We start from the raw sequence: 24,217 nt of genomic DNA on the forward strand, positions 1-24,217 counted from the left end.
AGTGGCAGCAGGGAAGACCCCCTCAATTATAGACCTGTATCATTGACAAGTGTAATAGTGAAAGTATTGGAAAAACTAATCAAAACTAAATGGGTAGAACACCTAGAGAGAAATGATATAATATCAGACAGACAGTATGGTTTTCGATCTGGAAGATCCTGTGTATCGAATTTACTCAGTTTCTATGATCGAGCCACAGAGATATTACAGGAAAGAGATGGTTGGGTTGACTGCATCTATCTGAACCTAAAAAAGGCTTTTGACAGAGTTCCACATAAGAGGTTGTTCTGGAAACTGGAAAATATTGGAGGGGTGACAGGTAAGCTTCTATCATGGATGAAAAATTTTCTGACTGATAGAAAAATGAGGGCAGTAATCAGAGGCAATGTATCGGAATGGAGAAATGTCACAAGTGGAGTACCACAGGGTTCAGTTCTTGCATCAGTGATGTTTATTGTGTACATAAATGATCTACCAGTTGGTATACAGAATTATATGAACATGTTTGCTGATGATGCTAAGATAATAGGAAGGATAAGAAATTTAGATGACTGTCATGCCCTTCAAGAAGACCTGGACAAAATAAGTATATGGAGCACCACTTGGCAAATGGAATTTAATGTTAATAAATGTCATGTTATGGAATGTGGAATAGGAGAACATAGACCCCACACAACCTATATATTATGTGAGAAATCTTTAAAGAATTCTGATAAAGAAAGAGATCTAGGAGTGGTTCTAGATAGAAAACTATCACCTGAGGACCACATAAAGAATATTGTGCAAGGAGCCTATGCTATGCTTTCTAACTTCAGAATTGCATTTAAATACATGGATGGCGATATACTAAAGAAATTGTTCATGACTTTTGTTAGGCCAAAGCTAGAATATGCAGCTGTTGTGTGGTGCCCATATCTTAAGAAGCACATCACAAACTGGAAAAGGTGCAAAGACATGCTACTAAGTGAACCCAGAACTGAAGGGCAAGAGCTACGAGGAGAGGTTAGAAGCATTAAATATGCCAAAACTAGAAGACAGAAGAAAAGAGGTGATATGATCACTACATACAAAATTGTAACAGGAATTGATAAAATCGACAGGGAAGACTTCCCGAGACCTGGAATTTCAAGAACAAGAGGTCATAGATTTAAACTAGCTAAACACAGATGCCGAAGAAATATAAGAAAATTCACCTTCGCAAATAGAGTGGTAGACGGTTGGAACAAGTTAAGTGAGAAGGTGGTGGAGGCCAAGACCGTCAGTAGTTTCAAAGCGTTATATGACAAAGAGTGCTGGGAAGACGGGACACCACGAGCGTAGCTCTCATCCTGTAACTACACTTAGGTAATTACACTTAGGTAATTACTATGACAAAATCACAGAAGCTCTAGAAGAAAAGCAAAATGCAGATGTTGTATTCACAGACTTTGCAAATGCTTTCGACAAATGTGACCATGGGGTGATAGCACACAAAATGAGGTCAATGGGAATAACTGGTAAAGTAAGATGCTGGATACTCAATTTCCTGTCGAACAGAACACAAAGAGTAACAGTCAATCAAATAAAATCGAGTCCAAGTGCAGTTAAAAGTTCTGTACCTCGAGGTACAGTCCTTGCACCACTACTGTTCCTTATTCTCATATCACATATAGACAAAAATACACGTCACAGCTTCTTGTCATCCTTTGCAGATGACACAAAAATCAGCATGAAAATTACCTCTGCTGAAGACATTGAAAAATTACAAGCAGATATCAACAAAGTTTTCGATTGGGCAGCAGAAAATAACATGATGTTTAACAGTGATAAATTTCAGGTACTCAGGTACGGTAAAAATGAGGATCTGAAACATAATACAGGGTACAAAACACAATCGAATCTGCCCATAGTAGGAAAACAGCATGTCAAGGATTTGGGAATAATGATGTCTGACAATCTAACGTTTAGGGAGCATATCCAAGCAAATATTGCGTCAGCCAGAAAAATGATAGGATGGATTACGAGAACTTTCAAATCCAGGGATCCCATCACATTGGTTGTACTCTTCAAGGCACTTGTGTTGTCCCGTCTCGAGTACTGTTCAGTACTCACTTCCCTCTTCAGAACAGGAGAGATTGCTGAAATAGAGGGAATACAGAAAACATATACGGCACGCATAGACGAGATAAAGCACCTAAATTATTGGGATCAACTCAAAGCTCTCCAAATGTACTCACTAAAAAGAAGATGAAAGAGATACAAAATAATATACATGTGGAAAATACTGGAGGGACAGGTCCCAAATCTGCACAGTAAAATAACAACGTATTGGAGTGAACGACATGGAAGAAAATGCAGAATAGAACCAGTGAAGAGCAGAGGTGCCATAGGCACAATCAGAGAACACTGTATAAACATCAGAGGTCCTCGGTTGTTCAACGTCCTACCATCGAACGTCAGAAATATTGTGGACCAACTGTGAAATATCGAAATTCAAATAAAGAAATATCGGAACAACTGTGGACATCTTCAAGAGAAAACTAGATTGTTTTCTTCAAGGAGTGCCGGACCAACCAGGCTGTGATAGGTATGTGGGCCTGCGGGCCGCTGCAAGCAACAGCCTGGTGGACCAAACTCACAAGTCAAGCCTGGCCTCGGACCTGGGCTTGACAGTAGAAGAACTCCCAGAACCCCTCAAGCAGGTATCACCACCACCACCATCACTGACACCACCAGCACCACTGACACCACCATCACTGACTCCACCACCACCACTGACTCCAACACTGACACCACCACCATCACTGACACCACCACCATCACTGACACCACCACCATCACTGACTCCACCACCACCACTGACTCCAACACTGACACCACCACCATCACTGACACCACCACCATCACTGACACCACCACCATCACTAACACCACCACCATCACTAACACCACCACCATCACTAACACCACCACCACCACCACTGACACCACCACCACCACTGACACCACCACCACCACTGACACCACCACTGACACCATTACCACCACTGACAACACCACCACCACTACTGACACCACCATCACCAGTGACACCACCACCACCACTGACACCACTGACAACACCACCACCACTGACACCACTACCACTACTGACACCACCACCACCACTAGTGACACCACCACTAGTGACACTACCACCACTGACACACCACCACCAGTGACACCGCCAGTGACACCATCATCAGTGACACCACCATCATCAGTGACACCACCACCACCACTGACACCACCAGTGACACCACCACCACCACCACTGACACCATCACCACCTGTGACACCACCACCACCAGTGACACCACCACCACTGACACCACCACCACCACCACTGACACCATCACCACCACTGACACCACCACCACCAGTGACACCACCACTGACACTACCACCACTGACACTACCACCACTGACACCACCACTACTACCAGTGACACCACCACCACCAGTGACAGCATCACCACCACTGACACCACCACTACCACTGACACCACCACTACCACTGACACCACCACCACCACTGACACCACCACCACCACTGACACCACCACCACCAGTGACACTACCACCAGTGAAACCACCACCACCACCAGTGACACTACCACCAGTGAAACCACCACCACCACTGACACCACTACTGACACCACCACCATCAGTGACAACACCATTACCACTGACACCACCACCACTGACACCAGTGACACTACCACTGGTTTTGGGCTTTGATACCCAATTCTGGGTAATTTATATTAATGTTGTACATTACCGTACAGGATGGAGGGTGAGAGGGATATTGCTAAGGAGGCAGTGTTGGTCCACTCTGAGCCAGTACCCGAAGGAACTCCTACAGTCCAAGGTAGGTAATTCGTCATGATTAATGATTTTAAAGTGTATGGTTTTTTCAGTATTGTCTATTATATACTTGCTTTATGGATTTTCAAGTGGGGAGGCCCTTTGTTTCTCCCGGTAGTTGTCTCCCCACTACTGGATCACATCAGTTGTAGGAGTCCTGTTTGGCTTCTGGAGACCAGAGCCAGAATCTGGCTCACAGAGGTACCTCACAGAGATACAAGGAACAAGGGGATGACTCTCACTGGGAAGCATCCAGAAAGTCAGCAGTGCTTTTTAAACATCTTCAAGGGTCATAAGAAATGAAGTATTGAAACAGCCAAATGATTTTGCAAACAATTCATTTACAAATTTGGTTCACTTGAAACTAGCTGAATCTTGTCAGTATTGATGGTTGCTACTAGGTGGCCCAGAGCCACTGGCTAACAACCAGTGTTAGCCAGTGGCTAACAACCAAAGTTGGTCCTGTTGCTGATGTTGACTTGCTTAGCAGTGCTCCTTGGATTGCCAACTGGCAGTGGTTCCTACTGCTTCTCAACTAAATGCTGGCCATTGTTTGGCTTTCATCCTGTGGGGGCCATTTGCTTGTTGTAGCATTCTTCTCTTTTCAGTAATTGTTTCACATGTGTGTATTCTTTCACTGCACTCTTGTGTGGACTTGGCAATTTTATGCTTCGAGCTGCATGTGCTCAGGGTTACTCTTCCCTGGGTGCTTATCTAACAAAGACTCTGCATTGACAGTTATTTTTCTGGTCTGTTTGGGTGTTTATAAGGGAGTTTCTGAGGGGAGCCTCTTCGGCTCCCTGGAGCTATCCAGGCTGATATGGCTACCTTGCCTTACCTTGAGGTTACCTTGAGGTGATTCTGGGGATTAGCGACCCCGCGGCCCGGTTGTCGACCAGGCCTCCTAGTTGCTGGACTGGTCAACCAGGCTGTTGGATGCAGCTGCTCCCAGCCTGATGTATGAGTCACAGCCTGGTTGATCAGGTATCCTTTGGAGGGGTTTGTCAAGTTCTCTCTTGAACACTGCGAGGGGTCGGCCAGTTATGCCCCTTATGTGTAGCGGAAGCGTGTTGAACAGTCTCGAGCCTCTGATGTTGATAGAGTTCTCTCTCAGAGTACCTGTTGTACCTCTGCTCTTCAACGGGGGTATTCTGCACATCCTGCCATGCCTTCTGGTCTCATGTGCTGTTATTTCTGTGTGCAGGTTTGGGACCAGCCTCTCTACTATATTAGACTTTGGCATCAGTTAATGTGAATGAAATTTTAGGCCTACCAGGGACCACAAGCCAGAACCTGGCCCCTTTAAAGAGGCACGAGGAGCGATGGCATACAGAAACCCTGTGAGGTTGGAAGCATTCTATGTCTGCCATCGACTGGGTCAGGCACCCCAGAAAGGTAAGCGTCCTATTCTGAATAAGAAATTGCTACTGAAAACCAAACTAGTGGACAGAACTCCCCAAATGAAAACAAATAAACGAGCATGATGTCACCATGTCACCGCGCCACTTGTCTGCGCAGCTGTCCCCTCCCTGGAAGGGGAAAAGGGGAAACCCCAGACCCTCATGCCAGCTATTCATACCTCAGTTCTTTGGCTGATGTGATTGGCAACAGTCGTGTGACTCTGGCTCCTGATTTTCTGTCCTCCTACAGCTCAGTACCTTGTGGTGTGGGGCTATTTCTCTGGTGGTGCAAGAGCCAAGAGTAATTTCACAAGTACTCGGGCTGCATGTGCCTAGGGTCACCTTCCCTAGGTGCCCTATAAGTACTGCCCTTGGGGCTTGAGGCCACCTTCCACAAGTCACCTTACCTTGAGGTTACCTTGAGGTGCTTCCGGGGCTTAGCGTCCCCACGGCCCGGTCGTCGACCAGGCCTCCTGGTTGCTGGACTTATCAACCTTGACCTTGGGATCTACCTCTGCTTGGTCTTTCGCTGCTCGGTGATTGACTGCCCTTAGTGTGCTGGTGTGTTTCATGCACCCTTGTTTGCCTATGGGTATGAGTAGTTTCCACTGGTAGGGGCACAAGGTACTGCACAGTTAGTTTTCACCTCTCATAGTAGCCGGCTTTGTTCCGCCTGGGTACGTTATCCTCTTGCAGTGTTTTTCTTTTATTTTTTGTTTCCTGCCTGGTGGGGGATTCTGCCTCTGGTTTTGGTTATCCCCTATTGTTCTATTGTTCTCTAGGTCCCCCTGTGAGTGGAGATGTCCCAGGGGGGGGGGGGGTCAGCTTTTAGCAGTTTTCTTGGTAGACTTGATTTGGGCACAGGTTAGCAGTACCCTACCTGGGCTTCCCTTAGCGTGTTTCCTGCCTAAGGGTTCTGGGAAACCCTGCGGGAGCACTTGGGTCTGATGGATGTGTCCCTTGGGTCCCCTCTCGCCTTGTGCGAATTTGAAGGTTGCTCTGTCCCCCGTCTCAGGGTGATATTCACCACTTCTGCCTCCGTCGTGCTGCTTGCTGGGTCAGTGACACCTTTGACCCAGAGTGCTGTGAGTTTTGTTGCTTGTTTGTGACTCAGTTCACCCAGTCCACTGATGACTCTGTTCGGGTGTAGGCAGCTCAGGCGTTGCATGCTAGGTTTAGGTTGCTGCAACGTGCTAGGTTGGTTGTTGACCCAGAAGCTCCGAGGCTGCTCCGTTTTGGTTATAGGGAATTGGACTTGGGGGTGTTGGTCGCTTCGACCTTGGTTCAGTCTGTGCCCTCTCTTCCTTCTCCTGCTGTGGTTCGTTCTGGTCCTCCCTCCCTTCTGCTTCTGGTTCCGAAGCATCTAAGGGTTTTGTTTGATTGGGACTCGGGCAGTCTCGGGGAATGCCCCTTTCGGAGTGGCGACTGAGGCTTTTGAGCCTGATCCTCCAACCGAAGCGTATGAGTCTGACCAGTGGGCCCCCTCCTGTCCTGCTTTTATGGCTACCCTGGCTTTTTCTTGTGTGGCCGTGGCTTTGGGGAACGGCTCGGTTCCGGGTCCTGCTCTGGAGGTTACCGGGGTGGGGGAAAGGCTGACTTGGGGGGTCTTGGGCCCCATTGGACCCCACTGGGAATTTTTCTTCCCTCTGAGCACGGTTTACTGTTACAGGGGTGGAGTTTTCTTTTTCCTCTGCCTCGTGAGTTGGATTTGGTGTCAGCCCCTCCCTGGGTTCGGTTCCGTGTCCCTTCGGATCCGTCGGTCCTGTCCTTCCGGAGGCTTCTCGTTTCCCACCTCATGAGGTGCAGGAAGTCATTGCAGTGCAACCCAGATTCTGCCTCCATAATGAATCCTTCTTCGTTCAGGTTTGAATCTTCATTTCCTCACTGGGTTCGTTATGAGGTTCTGGAGTCGTCCTGGCTAGCGGACTGCCCTGTCTTGTCATTGGAGGCTTGGCATATGTTCTGTCGGTCCAGTATGCTGGAGCAGCATGAGGCTGGGAGAGTGGTCCAGGTTTGCCTGGGGGACAAATTTGAGCACTTCAGTGTGTGCTTGTTCGCCCCTACCCTTCCTCGGGATATTAGCAAGGTGCAGCTTCACGTGCAGGTTCCCTCCCTTTGAGCTGCACTAGTTGCTGAGGACTTGCGCACTCGTGGGCTGTTGGCGTCGGTCTTGCGGTTCTTTTCCCTCCTTGAGCTGTCCTCGGATTGGCTTACGGAGGATGTGAAGGCGCTTGGGGTCGTTCCTGGGTCTGGTGCTTGGTCTCAGCGGCATGTGCATCGTTTGCACTACTGAAGCTGTTCGCGCCGATCCTGTGGGATGCAATGATCTGATTATGCTTCTCGTCTCGCTTGTTGGAAGGCAGTGCTCGCTACCTCCAGGAAATCTGCCTGGGCCCTGGCTCTTAGGTTTTCCTCTCCTTTCGGTCCCTCGCTGTTTGAGGAATCTGCGGTTGTACGTATCACTCGTATGAACGTATCACTCAGCGTAATATGGAGAAGAGCTTGGATACAGGGGAGATAGCAGCTGCACTTAAATCTACAGATATAGCTCCTCTGCACAAGGGGGGTAGTAAAGCCTTGGCAAAAAATTATAGACCAGTTGCACTAACATCCCACATAATAAAAGTGTTTGAAAGAGTGATTAGGAATCAAATTTCTAGTTTTATGGAAAATAATGAGCTACACAACCCAGGACAACATGGATTTAGAGCGGGCAGATCCTGTCTGTCACAGTTACTCAACCACTATGACAAAATCACAGAAGCTCTAGAAGAAAAGCAAAATGCAGATGTTGTATACACAGACTTTGCAAAGGTGTTTGACAAATGTGACCATGGGGTGATAGCACACAAAATGAGGTCAATGGGAATAACTGGTAAAGTAGGATGCTGGATACTCAATTTCTTGGCGAATGGAGCTCAAAGAGTAACAGTCAATCAAATAAAATCGAGTCCAAGTGCAGTTAAAAGCTCTGTACCTCAAGGTACAGTCCTTGCACCACTACTGTTCCTTATTCTCATATCACATACAGACAAAAATACACGTCACAGCTTCTTGTCATCCTTTGCAGATGACACAAAAATCAGCATGAAAATTACCTCTGCTGAAGACATTGAAAAATTACAAGCAGATATTAACAAAGTTTTCGTTTGGGCAGCAGAAAATAACATGATGTTTAACAGTGATAAATTTCAGGTATTCAGGTATGGCAAAAATGAGGATCTGAAACATAATACAGGGTACAAAACACAATCGAATCTGCCCATAGTAGGAAAACAGCATGTCAAGGATTTGGGAATAATGATGTCCGACAATCTAACGTTTAGGGAGCATATCCAAGCAAATATTGCGTCAGCCAGAAAAAATGATAGGATGGATTACGAGAACTTTCAAATCCAGGGATCCCATCACATTGGTTGTACTCTTCAAGTCACTTGTGTTGCCTCATCTCGAGTACTGCTCAGTACTCACTTCCACCTTCAGAGCAGGAGAGATTGCTGAAATAGAGGCAATACAGAGAACATACACGGCACACATAGACGAGATAAAAACACCTGAATTATTGGGACTGTCTCAAAGCTCTCCAAATGTACTCTCTAGAAAGGAGACGAGAGAGATACCAAATAATATATACTTGGAAAATACTGGAGGGCCAGGTCCCAAATCTACACAGTAAAATAAGAACGTACTGGAGTGAACGATATGGAAGAAAATGCAGAATAGAACCAGTGAAGAGCAGAGGTGCCATAGGCACAATCAGAGAACACTGTATAAACATCAGAGGTCCGCGGTTGTTCAATGTCCTACCAGCGAGCATAAGAAATATTGCCGGAACAACCGTGGACATCTTCAAGAGAAAACGACTGTTTTCTAAGAGAAGTTCCGGATGAGCCGGGCTGTGGTGGGTATGTGGGCCTGAGGGCCACTCCAAGCAACAGTCTGGTGGACCAAACTCTCACAAATTGAGCCTGGTCTCGGGCCGGGCTTGGGGAGTAGAAGAACTCCCAGAACCCCATCAATCAGGTATCAACCAGGTATCAATCCCTGGTCGCCTGTGGCATATGCCCCCGAGGGCCACTAGCACACCTGGCTCAAGATGCGCCAGTTGCCACAAATATATTTTTGTTCATTTTTTGTGCACAGTTCCAAATACATTTTATTTGTTTTTTGTGCCAATCCTATGTGTAATGAACACTTACACTATATTATGGCAGTAGAACATCCGTACTCTCCGAAGACAATGTGTTACGTGCATGACACATGTGTACACATATGTTGCATGTATTTCCCATGCATCATGCTAATTTATGTATATATACAATCTATTTACACACTATACACTATCGCACAGTATATTCATTCACCATCAATACACTCAGAACTCTACGAGTGTCAGCTGCCACATCCAGCCAGTCTCCCTCACTCCTCCAACATCTTACTCGCCAACATTGCTCCTCCCACCATACTGTTATTGTTTTTATTACACTATTTACACATGTTATGTATACCTATCTACATGTTTTATTCACCAGAACTGTGCAAGTAAGCCAGTATTGTGTCCAAACTTTACAGTGGGCACCATACACTGCATGAGAAATCACACAGCAGCCAGCAGATGACACTTCAATTACATCACCTCCCTCACCAAAATAGCTCCTCCCAGCGTACTCCTGTTGCAGTTATTACACTATATACACACATTGTATATACCCATGTATAAATGTGTTCGCCATAGCGAACCACTAAGCTAGTACAGTTAGCAAAGCAAGAGTGGCTGCCCCACACACACAGTGAGGCCACCTCGATTCTCTCCCTTGCTCCCTCACAACAATTCCTCCTCCCACAATACTATGCACCTATGTACATAGGTATATACACACACACATTGCATATACCCCATGTACAATTGTGTTCACAATAGCGAACCACTAGGTAGTATGATAAGCAAAACAAGAGTGGCTGCCCCACACACACAGTGAGGCCACCTCGATTCTCTCCCTCCCTCCCTCACCACAATTCCTCCTCCCACAATACTACGCTCAGCGTTAATTATCACCAAAATCCTGCTGTTATCACAATCCTGGTCACTAAATCTTGTAAATGAATAATTGACCACAAATTTATTTTGTAAAGGAACCTAGGAAGTCGTTTGAAGATTCCTAGATGGACGAAATTATGCTGTGGTGCTGTGGCTAGCGCTGTGAACATTGTAAACAGCATTAAATCACTGTCATTTGAACATTGTACACAGTCATTATCACACTCAGGCTCTTCTGTAATACTATCATGGCTAAATAATACAAGTTATATATATATATTTTGACATTATTTGGCGATGCTGTGGTCACAAGCTGAACAACAGTGCTGTGAGCTCATGCTGTGTGTGCCAGCCTTGGTTGCTCACTCAGTACTGAGGCTCTCACACCCAGGAATGTGGCCCATGATTTTTTTTAAAGATGGCATCTGTTTACAAGAGCCCTGGGAAAACTGATGTGAATCCCATGTAGCCGCAGGAGTTTTGAATGGAACACTAAAAATAAAAATACCCAGAGGCACATTGCGCACCCTAACGTGGGTCTGCAGGCGCGTTGTGCAGTTTAAGGGTTAAACGTAGCTCTCACTACAACACAGTTTACAGGAAAAGCCACTAAAAGCAAGCACTAAACCACTGAGCTGAACAGAACACCAGAGCCAACATGGGAGAGCAGCAACCTGGTAACCGCCACATCTGCACTAGAACTGGGAGCTCAGTTCTAGTGCAGACCCCAGCAGGTGGTGAGCTACCTCCCCCCCCCCCTTTTCCTAAATGAGTGGAGGAGGTGGTGAATGAGCTTGTGCTAGTTCTGAGAGAATTTGATCATTTGTTTACAGTTGGGGAAGTTCTTTAGGTGGGTTTTGAGACTTTCTCCTTTGAATCCAGTATTAGTTTGTTTTGACTCTGTGACTTTCTGGTTGCCTTTTCCGGTGAGGTGACGAATATAAATATCTGTGGGGGCTGGGTTCTAGCTCCAGTCCCCAGTAGGTCTGTAGAACTCCAAGGCTGATGTGACCCAGTAGATGGCAACCATATCAAAGTGTAGGTTCAGGGAGCCACAAGGGGCTTCACCCAGAAAAGCAAAGCAAAGTGAAACCCATGCATGTACTCAAAGGAGAAATGTGGAATAGATCCTAAGTGTATGAAATAAAATTCTTTCCAAGCGCAGGCTTGGAAAGAAGTTGGAAAGAAGTTACTAGTTGCAAAAAAGGCAGTGGTATAACTGGAAAGGAGCCAAACAGCTTTATAAAATATATTTTTGTGGGCTGTTGACTCTCCTCAAGCAGTGCCATGGAAGGAAACTGAAATTCAGCTCCAGCAGATTGCTCTAGTATAGTCAGTGGCACATATGAGATTGATATGTCACAAGTCTTGAAGAAAATGCCAACAAAAGACAATTTAATTGTCCTTTTTATAGCACTACCAATGTGATAGGTGGACATCATGACTAAAAGTGAGGATAGCCAGGTCCTCTGACCCCTCATGTGGTAGTGGTTTCCCCTGGTGGCAGGCAGTATAGCCTTTGATCCACTAAGAGTAGATTGCAGAACAATAATTACCAGTCTTGGTATTTCTATTTTCATTTGCAGTGATAATTTGAAGTGTGATTTGTTTCCTTAGTATTATTGTGAGCCGCTGCTCTTGGTGGTGGCTGAAGATACTTGTCACTATCCCTGTTTCCTAATATGTGTCATACAAACACACCTATGTACTCACCTATTAGGTGAGTACAAACCCTTGCCAAAATTCACTTCACATTGGGAAAGAAATCCTAGAGCCTGGTGGGCAATGTGAGTCCTGTGTGGATCATGAAGGAGCTAGCTTTGGGAGCATCTGAGGAACTTACCTCTTGAAAGTGATTGTAGAACCTAAAAGAGCATTCTTTTCACAGGCTATGACTTCAATGGTGGCATCAACTACCATGAACTTTTCCAGACATATAGATATTCTGGTTTTCAGGCAACAAGCTTTGGTTGTGCAGTGGAAGAAATTAAAAAGATGGTATGTGTTTAAGTTTTATGTTGCAACCTGTTGCCTTTATGTATCACTAGCTGTAAATTATTCACCACCTGCATGTAATGAAAGCTGTTTTATGAAATAAGTTAATGTGTTTTACTCTACATAATACTGTACATGTATTAGAAATTATTATGTAATGCAACCTTGATTTGATGAACCTCACTTTAGCAAATCTTACAATTGTGCATATATTGCAATATAATGCACACTTTGTAGGACGTATTTGCTCACAACTCCACCAAACACCCTGTTCGGCAGAGCAAGTTGTGTTTGAATATGACTTGGATGTGCAGCAGAGTTTACCGATCTATTACAGTGTCCTCACTTGAACGAACTATATGGGGGCAAAGTCGATTCGTTCCAGTGCGGAATTCGTTCCATCCGTCGAGCCCCAACAACCTTGTTAATTTTCTGGGGGAGCCCCGTCGGCTCCCCGGAGCTATCCCAGGCTGATATGCTAATGTCAGACTTTGGCATCAGTCATGTGTATGGAGTTCTTAGGCCTACCGGGGACCACGGCCAGAACCGGGCCCCCTCAGAGAGGCAAGGGGAGCAATGGCCTATAGAAGCCCCCGTGTAGTTGGAAGCATTCTATGTCTGCCATCGACCGGAACAGGCACCCAGAAAGGTAAGCGCCCCAAAACAAACCCCTATTCTGGTTAAAATTGCTACCTAATACCGAACTAGTGGATAGAACTCCCCAACCGAAAACAAGCAAATTAGTGTGACGTCACACACTGCCGCGCCGCTGTCTGCGCAGCTCCCCCCTCCCCGGGAGGGGGAAGGGGGAGCCCCAGACCCCCCGCGCCGGCTACCCACACCTCAGTTCTTGAGGCTGATGCTATTGGCGGTGGTCGTGTGCTCTGGCTCCGGTGTCGCTACTGCACTGTGCTTTGAGTGTGGTGTTAGTTTTGTGGGTGCGAGAGCCAGGAGTATCTTCAGTACTCGGGCTGCATGCGCCTAGGGCTGCCTTCCCTAGGTGCCCTGTAAGTACTGCCCTTGGGGCTTGGGGCCACCTTCCACAGGCTCCTCGGGGTCTGCCTCTGCTGGTCCGTTTTACCTTTCGGTTTTTCGGCCGCCTGTTGGGCTCTTGGGTGTTCTGTTCTCCCTTGTTACCGGCAGGTAAGAGGCAGTTTGCACTGGTAGGGGCGCAGGGTGCTGCTCAGCTTGTAATTCCCGACATCGCGGCCGGCTCTGTTCCTTGGGGTTCGCTGTCCTCTTGCGGGGTTTTGTTTTTCTTTTTGTTTTTGCCTGGTGGGGGGTTCTGTCATTTTATTCAGTTTGTTTTTGCCCTTCCACTGTTCTCCTCGGTGGCGCCCCCTGCTAGGTCCCCGTGAGTGTACACGTCCCTGGGGTTCAGCTTTAGAAGTTTGCTTGGTAGTTTTGGGCGCCGGTTTGCAGCACCCTGCCTGGGACTACCTGAGCGCGAGTCCTCTTAAAGTAAACGCTCAGGACCCTGGGAATCCCCTAGGGGGCGCGTGGGTCCGATGGATGTGACCCCGGAGTCCCCACTCGCTGTGTGCGAGTTTGAGGGTTGCTCGGTCCCCTTGTCTCAGGGTGACCCTCATTGTTTTTGCCTCTGCCACGCTGCCTGTTGGGTCGGTGATACTTTCGACCCTGAGTCCTGTGAGTGTTGCTGCTTGCTTGTGACTCAATTTACCCAATCCTCTGATGATTCTCTTCGGGTACAGGCGGCACGTGCGTTGCAGTCTAGGTTTCGTCTGTTGCAACGCGCTCGGTTGGTTGCTTCCCCGGATGCCCCGGGGCTGCCCCGCTTTGCTTTTCGAGACCCGGACTTGGGGGTGGGGGTCGCTTCGATCCTGGTTCAGTCCGCACCTCCTCGTCCTTCCCCTTCTGTTCGTTCTGGTCCCCCGCCCCTGCTTCCGGCCCCGAAGCGTCTGAGGGTTTCGGGGTCGGAGCAGGGGTTACTTGATCTCGAGACTCGGGCAGCTTCGGGGGTTGCCCCTTCCGGGGGGGCGGCAGAGGCATTCGAGTCTTGTCTCCCGGCCGAAGCTTCAGGGTCTGACCAGTGGGCCCCCCTTCCTCCAGCTTTTCCGGCTGCTCCGTCCTTGTCTTGTGGGGTCGGGGCTTGGGGAGAGGACTCGGCCTCGGGTCCTGTGGTGACGGACCTCGAGGCTGGGGAGGGGCTGACTTGGGGGCCTTGGGCCCCGCTGGACCCCGCCTGGGTTTTTCTTCCCACTGAGCGGGGCTTATTGTTACAAGGAGTGGGGTTTTCTTTCACCCCCTCTGCGTACGAGTTGGATTTGGTGTCGGCCCCTCCCCGGGTACGGTTCCGTGTTCCCCCGGGTACGTCGGTTCCGTCCTTCCGGAGGTTTTCGGCTTATCGCATCCAACCTGGTGTGGTGCGAGCGGCCTTTGCAGCTTACCTCCTGCGTGACCCGGATTATGCCTCGGAAATGGATCCGTCCACGTTCAGGTTTGGGACTTCGTTCCCTTTCTGGCTCCGTTACGAGGTTCCGGAGTCATCCTGGCTAGCAGACTGCCCCTTGTTTGGTCTGGATTCCTGGCATTCCTTCTGTCGTTCCCGCACGCTGGAGTGGCGGGAAGCTTCCACGGTGCTTCAGGTTTTCCTGGGGGGTGAACTTGAGTACCTGAATGAGTGCTTGTTTGCCCCTGCCCTTCCCCGCGATGTGGGCGTTATTCAGCTCCATGTGCAGGTTCCCTCCCTTTCGGCGGCGCTCGTGGCAGAGGACTTGCGCGCTCGGGGCCTTTTGTGTTCGGCCTTGCGGTTCTTTTCCCTCCTGGAGCTGTCTTCGGATTGGCTCGTGGAGGATGTGGGGACGCTTGGGTCCGTCCCGGGGTCCAGCACCTTGTCCTCGGCTGCGCGTTCGTCGGCTGCCTTGTTGAAGCTGTTCACGCCGATTTTGCGGGATGCGGTTTCCCTGTTCTATGCTTCCCGTCTCGCGTGTCGGCAGGCGGTGCTGGGTTCCTCCGTGGAATCTGCTTGGGCTCTGGCTCTTAGGCGTTCTTCACCTTTTTGTCCTCTCCTGTTTGGGGAGTCGGCCGTGGCGCAGTTTATTCAGGCTGCGTCGGCGGCTTGTCGCCCGATGTCGGACTTGTTGGTTTTCCGGGGGTCCCGGGGTGGGTCTTCCCGGAAAGGTCGTGCCAGGGCTCGGGGTTCCTCTCGTCGTGGTAGGCCTCTGGTGTCAGGTTTGGGGTTGGCTCCTCCTGCGGACCCTCCCTCGTCTGGTCGGCGCGGTGTTCGCGCTGTGCGGGGTTCTGGGTCTCGTAAGGGTCGCCGGCCTTTTCGCGGTTTGCCCCTTTGACGGGGCGATGGGGGGGCGGCTTGCGCTGTTCGCCCGCGCCTGGTCCCACGATTCGTGGGCCTTTCGGGTCGTGTCTCGCGGCCTGCGGTGGCGTTGGGTGGCCCCTCCCCCCTTTGGGGGGTCGGGGCTGGCGGGGCAGGCTTCTTCCCCTGCGCTCTGTCGAGTCGTCTTGGAGTGGGTACGCTTGGGCGTCGTCGAAACGACGTCGTCCCTCAGATGGGTTTCCCGTCTGTTTCCGGTTCCGAAACGGGACTGCGCGGACCTGCGGTTCATTCTGGACTTGTCCCGTCTGAACCCCTGGGTTCATTGCCCCTCCTTTCGGATGACTACGCTGTCTCAGGTTCGGCTCCTCTTGGAGCCGGGTGCTTGGATGGTGTCCCTGGACCTCCGGGACGCTTATTGGCATGTCCCAATTCATCCGCGGTTCAGGGACTGGCTCGGTTTTGTAGTGGGGCGTCTGAGTTACCGCTTTCGTTGTCTCCCGTTCGGGTTGAACCTGGCACCTCGCGTGTTCACACGCCTTACACGGGTTGTGGTGGCTCGTTTGCGTCTCCTAGGTGTTCGGGTGTTGGCCTACCTCGACGACTGGCTGGTTTGGGCTCCCAGCCAGTCAGCTTGCTTGCTAGCCAGGGATTTGGTTCTTTCCCAGCTCGCCGGGTTCGGGTTCTTGGTGAACTGGAGGAAGTCCCATCTGGTTCCCTCTCAGGTTCGGACTTGGCTGGGTCTCGTGTGGGACTCTCGGACCGCCTCCTTGTCTCTCCCTCCGGAGTCTCTCCTGCGGCTGCGGTCCCGCCTTCGTCTGTTTCTGGAGGGCCCTCGGGTCACCCGGCGGTTGCTCGAGGGGCTGTGCGGGAGCCTGAACTTCGCGATGGTGGTCTACCCGCCGGGTCGGGTTTGGCTTCGACGGCTGTTCTGGTTCCTTCGGGGTTCCCCCTTCCGCCTCTCTCGCGATCGCAGAGTTCGACCCCCGGGGGACTTGCGTCGGTTGCTGCGTCACCGGCTTCCTCTTCGGGTTTTTCGGGGTTCAGTGCCTTGGCGCCTACCCGAGCCCTCGCTCGATGTGTACACGGATGCGTCGTCTCTCGGCTGGGGTTTTGTGACCAGTGCTCACCAGGCCGGCCAGGGGCGTTGGGGTCCGTCCTTCCGTCGAGCTCACAGTACGGTGCGGGAGTTCGCAGCAGTGTGGTTTGCTCTGGGGAGGATTCGGGTGGCCCGCGGATCGACGATTCGGCTCCATTCGGACTGCTCTCCGGTGGTTCATTGCCTGAACCGCGGGGGTTCGATGCGGTCCTTGTCTCTTTGGGGTTGGTCGCTTCGGGTGACTCGTCTGCTGAGTTCTCGGGGTTTGGCTCTCCTGGCGGTTCACGTACGGGGCGTGTCCAACGTCTTGGCCGACGCCCTGTCTCGCTTCGTTCCCCTCTCCACGGAGTGGACGGTCGACGACGAGTCCTTCCGTTGGCTTTGCCAGACGTTCGGGCGCCCCGAGGTGGACCTCTTCGCTTCGGCGTGGTCGCGGCGTCTTCCCGTTTATGCGGCGCCCTTCCCCGATTGCGAGGCCGTCGGGGTCGATGCCTTTCGGCTCGACTGGTCGAGGTGGGGGTTCCTGTACCTCTTTCCCCCAGTTCGGCTGTTGCTCCAGGTCCTGACTCGCTTAGAGACTTACCAGGGGAGAGTTGTCCTTCTGGCCCCTTGGTGGCCGGCCCAGCCTTGGTTTCAGGCGCTGGTTGCTCGGTGTCCGAACCCGAGGGTTTTCCCGCGGCTCCGCCTCTTTCAGCAGATCGGGCCGGTACGTCACGTAGCTGGTTCGATCTTCTCCTCGAGTCTTCGCGTATGGTTTTTTTGACTCGAGTCTATCGTCATCTCTATGGTGATCAGGTGGCCTCCTTGTTGGTGTCCCACCTGAGGGCTTCTTCTCGGCGGCAGTATGAAGTTTCCTGGCGGTCCTTCCGTTTCTTTTTGCGTCTTCGTCGTGTTAGCTCCTTGTCTGTTCGGGTGGTCTTGTCCTTCCTCTCGTGGTTGTTTCAGGACCGTCATCTTATGCCTAACACTGTCGCTTCGTATCGTGCGGCGCTGGCGGAGCCGCTTCAGCTTGCTTTCGGTATCGATGTTACGTCTGCGCCGTTTCGCAAGCTGTCTCGTGCATTGTTTCACCTCCGGCCTGCTCATGCGTAGCCTGAGCCGTCCTGGTCTTTGGACAGAGTGCTCGCTTTCCTTTCATCTCCTCGTTTCGTTGTGGCCCCTTCGGTCCAGGTTTGTTTTTCCAAGGCACTTTTCTTGTTGGCTTTGGCCTCTGGGGGTCGGGTAGGGGAGCTTCATGCTCTCCTCCGGCGCAGGGGTTTCTGCTCTTTTGGTCGTGGTGATAGTTTTGTTCGTTTGCAGCCGTCTCCTTCTTTTCTGGCGAAGAATGAGACTGCTGCGTTCCGGAGGGGTCCATGGGTGGTTGATGCTTGGTTGGTCAGGCCGGGGGTGCATCATGTTTTGTGTCCGGTTGCGGCGCTTCGCCGTTATTTGCGCGCCACAGCTTCTGTGTCCGGGGACGCGCTGTGGGTTGATCCGGTTTCCCTTCTTCCCTGTTCGCGGGTTCGGGTCTCTCAGGTCGTCCGCAGGGTTATTAGGTCTAGCCAGCCTGCGGTCTATCCCCGTGCCCATGACGTTCGTAAGTTCGCGGCTCTTGTTGCCGTCTTTGGGAATATGTCTTGGTCTGATATTCGGGCGCGGGGATTTTGGCGGTCGAACAGGGTCCTGGCTGCTCGTTACCTTGTGAATGTCCCTGGCCCTCGTCGGGCCTGTGTTGCTTTGGGTCGGCGGTTGCAGCCAGTTGTCTCGGCTTCGAGTTGAGGGGTGAGCGACGACCGCCTCCCGGGTAAGTCCCTCTTTTTCTGTCTGTGGGTAGTTAGCTCCGGGGAGCCGACGGGGCTCCCCCCAGAAAACCAGCGTTGAATGTAATGAAACGCCATTTTCTGGGTGAGTCCCGGAGGCTCCCCGGCATCCCTCCCTCCCTCCGGTCGGCGGTTTTTCGCGTTTTTGACATCCAGCCTCAAGAACTGAGGTGTGGGTAGCCGGCGCGGGGGGTCTGAGGCTCCCCCTTCCCCCTCCCGGGGAGGGGGGAGCTGCGCAGACAGCGGCGCGGCAGTGTGTGACGTCACACTAATTTGCTTGTTTTCGGTTGGGGAGTTCTATCCACTAGTTCGGTATTAGGTAGCAATTTTAACCAGAATAGGGGTTTGTTTTGGGGCGCTTACCTTTCTGGGTGCCTGTTCCGGTCGATGGCAGACATAGAATGCTTCCAACTACACGGGGGCTTCTATAGGCCATTGCTCCCCTTGCCTCTCTGAGGGGGCCCGGTTCTGGCCGTGGTCCCCGGTAGGCCTAAGAACTCCATACACATGACTGATGCCAAAGTCTGACATTAGCATATCAGCCTGGGATAGCTCCGGGGAGCCTCCGGGACTCACCCAGAAAATGGCGTTTCATTACATTCAACGCTGGTTTTTTGGCCTTTGTGGAGCTTCGTCCTGACTGGCTCCATGAAGATGTTGATGTGCTCCACTCTGGGTCAGGTGTGGAGGAGGCAGTGGCCACGTTCTACTGTCCGTCTCGCATGTCAGCAAGCATATTACCCGGTCATTAGATTTACCTTGATTCTTCGCAACATCTTTCCAGATAATGTGTTTCTCAGTTATGTCTGAGGCGGCCACTTATTTGCCGGCCTAGTTCTGACCTTTTGTGTTCCAGGAGGCTCTTGTCCTTGCTCTCAGAGGGGGGTCTAGTGGTGCTGGAACTTTTTTCTTGCTGCTGGTTAGGGGTAAGCCCTGGTTGGAGCCAGATTCAGCGTCATATGTGCTTCCCGCTGTCTGTTTGTCTTCTCTTTGGCATCGCTCTCGCACTTCGTGGAAGGCTAACAATGATAGTGGATCATACTGGCCCTTTTGTGGTTGCCCCTTTGAAAGGGTGGTGAGGTAGGGTGATCTTTTCCAGCTTGTCAGCTCCTGGTCCCATGATATGTGGACTTTCAGGTGTGTTTCGTGTGACCTGGGATGGCATTAGTCAGTCTTTTCCCCTCCTACTGAGGGGGTCTTGGCTTTTTGGGCAGGCTTCTTTCCCTCACTTTCATTGGATCATTGTGGAGCGAGTGGCTTCCAGCATGGTCGTAACGCCTGCATCTCCACATCTCTTCGCTCCACATCTCTTCCCTCCACATCTCTTGTGTCGTCTCTTTCTGGTTCCAAAGTGGGACTCAGCATAGCTCTGTTTCATTTTTTATCTTTTGGGGTGGTAGAACAAGTTCATGATCTGCTTGAACACACCAGAGAAGAGAATTCTCTCTGTGTACGGCAGAGCTAGGGATCACACATGGAGGATAGGCCTTAGCACATGCAGCTCCAAGCACACAATAGTCAAGTCCATGCACAACAATACATAACAAGAGGCCAGACAGGACACAGTACAAAAATGGCTGGCACTTAGATGAAAAGCACTGCTGTTAGTCAAGGTAGGCCCTCAGTGGAGCAAGATTGTGGGTCACATGCGCTTTCAGGAACTAGTTCATCTGCTGGTCAGTGCTATTTTTGCACTTCACAGAGGGCTTCCGCTTGTCATTATTTGCACTGGCCTTTTTGCGGTTCGCGCCTTTGACGGGGCATTGGGGGATGGGGGTGGTAGCTTGCCTGGGTTACTGGCTCTTGGTCCCATGATTCATGGGTCTTTCTGGGGGGAGCCCCGTCGGCTCCCCGGAGCTATCCCAGGCTGATATGCTAATGTCAGACTTTGGCATCAGTCATGTGTATGGAGTTCTTAGGCCTACCGGGGACCACGGCCAGAACCGGGCCCCCTCAGAGAGGCAAGGGGAGCAATGGCCTATAGAAGCCCCCGTGTAGTTGGAAGCATTCTATGTCTGCCATCGACCGGAACAGGCACCCAGAAAGGTAAGCGCCCCAAAACAAACCCCTATTCTGGTTAAAATTGCTACCTAAAACCGAACTAGTGGATAGAACTCCCCAACCGAAAACAAGCAAACTAGTGTGACGTCACACACTGCCGCGCCGCTGTCTGCGCAGCTCCCCCCTCCCCGGGAGGGGGAAGGGGGAGCCCCAGACCCCCCGCGCCGGCTACCCACACCTCAGTTCTTGAGGCTGATGCTATAGGCGATGGTCATGTGCTCTGGCTCCGGTGTCGCTACTGCACTGTGCTTTGAGTGTGGTGTTAGTTTTGTGGGTGCGAGAGCCAGGAGTTATCTTCAGTACTCGGGCTGCATGCGCCTAGGGCTGCCTTCCCTAGGTGCCCTGTAAGTACTGCCCTTGGGGCTTGGGGCCACCTTCCACAGGCTCCTCGGGGTCTGCCTCTGCTGGTCCGTTTTACCTTTCGGTTTTTCGGCCGCCTGTTGGGCTCTTGGGTGTTCTGTTCTCCCTTGTTACCGGCAGGTAAGAGGCAGTTTGCACTGGTAGGGGCGCAGGGTGCTGCTCAGCTTGTAATTCCCGACATCGCGGCCGGCTCTGTTCCTTGGGGTTCGCTGTCCTCTTGCGGGGTTTTGTTTTTCTTTTTGTTTTTGCCTGGTGGGGGGTTCTTTCATTTTATTCAGTTTGTTTTTGCCCTTCCACTGTTCTCCTCGGTGGCGCCCCCTGCTAGGTCCCCGTGAGTGTACACGTCCCTGGGGTTCAGCTTTAGAAGTTTGCTTGGTAGTTTTGGGCGCCGGTTTGCAGCACCCTGCCTGGGACTACCTGAGCGCGAGTCCTCTTAAAGTAAACGCTCAGGACCCTGGGAATCCCCTAGGGGGCGCGTGGGTCCGATGGATGTGACCCCGGAGTCCCCACTCGCTGTGTGCGAGTTTGAGGGTTGCTCGGTCCCCTTGTCTCAGGGTGACCCTCATTGTTTTTGCCTCTGCCACGCTGCCTGTTGGGTCGGTGATACTTTCGACCCGAGTCCTGTGAGTGTTGCTGCTTGCTTGTGACTCAATTTACCCAATCCTCTGATGATTCTATTCGGGTACGGGCGGCACGTGCGTTGCAGTCTAGGTTTCGTCTGTTGCAACGCGCTCGGTTGGTTGCTTCCCTGGATGCCCCGGGGCTGCCCTGCTTTGCTTTTCGAGTCCCGGACTTGGGGGTGGGGGTCGCTTCGATCCTGGTTCAGTCCGCACCTCCTCGTCCTTCCCCTTCTGTTCGTTCTGGTCCCCCGCCCCTGCTTCCGGCCCCGAAGCGTCTGAGGGTTTCGGGGTCGGAGCAGGGGTTACTTGATCTCGAGACTCGGGCAGCTTCGGGGGTTGCCCCTTCCGGGGGGGTGGCAGAGGCATTCGAGTCTTGTCTCCCGGCCGAAGCTTCAGGGTCTGACCAGTGGGCCCCCCTTCCTCCAGCTTTTCCGGCTGCTCCGTCCTTGTCTTGTGGGGTCGGGGCTTGGGGAGAGGACTCGGCCTCGGGCCCTGTGGTGACGGACCTCGAGGCTGGGGAGGGGCTGACTTGGGGGCCTTGGGCCCCGCTGGACCCCGCCTGGGTTTTTCTTCCCACTGAGCGGGGCTTATTGTTACAAGGAGTGGGGTTTTCTTTCCCCCCCTCTGCGTACGAGTTGGATTTGGTGTCGGCCCCTCCCCGGGTACGGTTCCGTGTTCCCCCGGGTACGTCGGTTCCGTCCTTCCGGAGGTTTTCGGCTTATCGCATCCAACCTGGTGTGGTGCGAGCGGCCTTTGCAGCTTACCTCCTGCGTGACCCGGATTATGCCTCGGAAATGGATCCGTCCACGTTCAGGTTTGGGACTTCGTTCCCTTTCTGGCTCCGTTACGAGGTTCCGGAGTCGTCCTGGCTAGCAGACTGCCCCTTGTTTGGTCTGGATTCCTGGCATTCTTCTGTCGTTCCCGCACGCTGGAGTGGCGGGAAGCTTCCACGGTGCTTCAGGTTTTCCTGGGGGGTGAACTTGAGTACCTGAATGAGTGCTTGTTTGCCCCTGCCCTTCCCCGCGATGTGGGCGTTATTCAGCTCCATGTGCAGGTTCCCTCCCTTTCGGCGGCGCTCGTGGCGGAGGACTTGCGCGCTCGGGGCCTTTTGTGTTCGGCCTTGCGGTTCTTTTCCCTCCTGGAGCTGTCTTCGGATTGGCTCGTGGAGGATGTGGGGACGCTTGGGTCCGTCCCGGGGTCCGGCACCTTGTCCTCGGCTGCGCGTTCGTCGGCTGCCTTGTTGAAGCTGTTCACGCCGATTTTGCGGGATGCGGTTTCCCTGTTCTATGCTTCCCGTCTCGCGTGTCGGCAGGCGGTGCTGGGTTCCTCCGTGGAATCTGCTTGGGCTCTGGCTCTTAGGCGTTCTTCACCTTTTTGTCCTCTCCTGTTTGGGGAGTCGGCTGTGGCGCAGTTTATTCAGCCTGCGTCGGCGCCTTGTCGTCCGATGTCGGACTTGTTGGTTTTCCGGGGGTCCCGGGGTGGGTCTTCCCGGAAAGGTCGTGCCAGGGCTCGGGGTTCCTCTCGTCGTGGTAGGCCTCTGGTGTCAGGTTTGGGGTTGGCTCCTCCTGCGGACCCTCCCTCGTCTGGTCGGCGCGGTGTTCGCGCTGTGCAGGGTTCTGGGTCTCGTAAGGGTCGCCGGCCCTTTCGCGGTTTGCCCCTTTGACGGGGCGATGGGGGGGGGGGCAGCTTGCGCTGTTCGCCCGCGCCTGGTCCCACGATTCGTGGGCCTTTCGGGTCGTGTCTCGCGGCCTGCGGTGGCGTTGGGTGGCCCCTCCCCCCTTTGGGGGGTCGGGGCTGGCAGGGCAGGCTTCTTCCCCTGCGCTCTGTCGAGTCGTCTTGGAGTGGGTACGCTTGGGCATCGTCGACACGACGTCGTCCCTCAGATGGGTTTCCCGTCTGTTTCCGGTTCCGAAACGGGACTGCGCGGACCTGCGGTTCATTCTGGACTTGTCCCGTCTGAACCCCTGGGTTCATTGCCCCTCCTTTCGGATGACTACGCTGTCTCAGGTTCGGCTCCTCTTGGAGCCGGGAGCTTGGATGGTGTCCCTGGACCTCCGGGACGCTTATTGGCATGTCCCGATTCATCCGCGGTTCAGGGACTGGCTCGGTTTTGTAGTGGGGCGTCTGAGTTACCGCTTTCGTTGTCTCCCGTTCGGGTTGAACCTGGCACCTCGCGTGTTCACACGCCTTACACGGGTTGTGGTGGCTCGTTTGCGTCTCCTAGGTGTTCGGGTGTTGGCCTACCTCGACGACTGGCTGGTTTGGGCTCCCAGCCAGTCAGCTTGCTTGCTAGCCAGGGATTTGGTTCTTTCCCAGCTCGCCGGGTTCGGGTTCTTGGTGAACTGGAGGAAGTCCCATCTGGTTCCCTCTCAGGTTCGGACTTGGCTGGGTCTCGTGTGGGACTCTCGAACCGCCTCCTTGTCTCTCCCTCCGGAGTCTCTCCTGCGGCTGCGGTCCCGCCTTCGTCTGTTTCTGGAGGGCCCTCGGGTCACCCGGCGGTTGCTCGAGGGGCTGTGCGGGAGCCTGAACTTCGCGATGGTGGTCTACCCGCCGGGTCGGGTTTGGCTTCGACGGCTGTTCTGGTTCCTTCGGGGTTCCCCCTTCCGCCTCTCTCGCGATCGCAGAGTTCGACCCCCGGGGGACTTGCGTCGGTTGCTGCGTCACCGGCTTC

At 52.3% G+C, this 24,217-nt stretch overlaps 1 protein-coding gene across 3 annotated transcripts in view; it reads left to right on the plus strand.

Annotated features, from left to right (window-relative positions):
- Positions 1–24,217, plus strand: part of LOC123757289 (probable deoxyhypusine synthase) — a 304,623-nt gene that overhangs the window by 6,886 nt on the left and 273,520 nt on the right. For all 3 annotated transcript variants that reach the window (XM_069323865.1, XM_045740842.2, XM_045740844.2), the window contains exons 2-3: positions 3,807–3,889; positions 12,212–12,321. In XM_069323865.1, the coding sequence (XP_069179966.1) occupies positions 3,807–3,889; positions 12,212–12,321 (193 nt within the window). The remainder of the gene's footprint in view (positions 1–3,806; positions 3,890–12,211; positions 12,322–24,217) is intronic.

The sequence above is a fragment of the Procambarus clarkii genome, chromosome 13, assembly GCF_040958095.1.
Source record: "Procambarus clarkii isolate CNS0578487 chromosome 13, FALCON_Pclarkii_2.0, whole genome shotgun sequence".
Taxonomy (NCBI): Eukaryota; Metazoa; Arthropoda; class Malacostraca; order Decapoda; family Cambaridae; genus Procambarus; species Procambarus clarkii.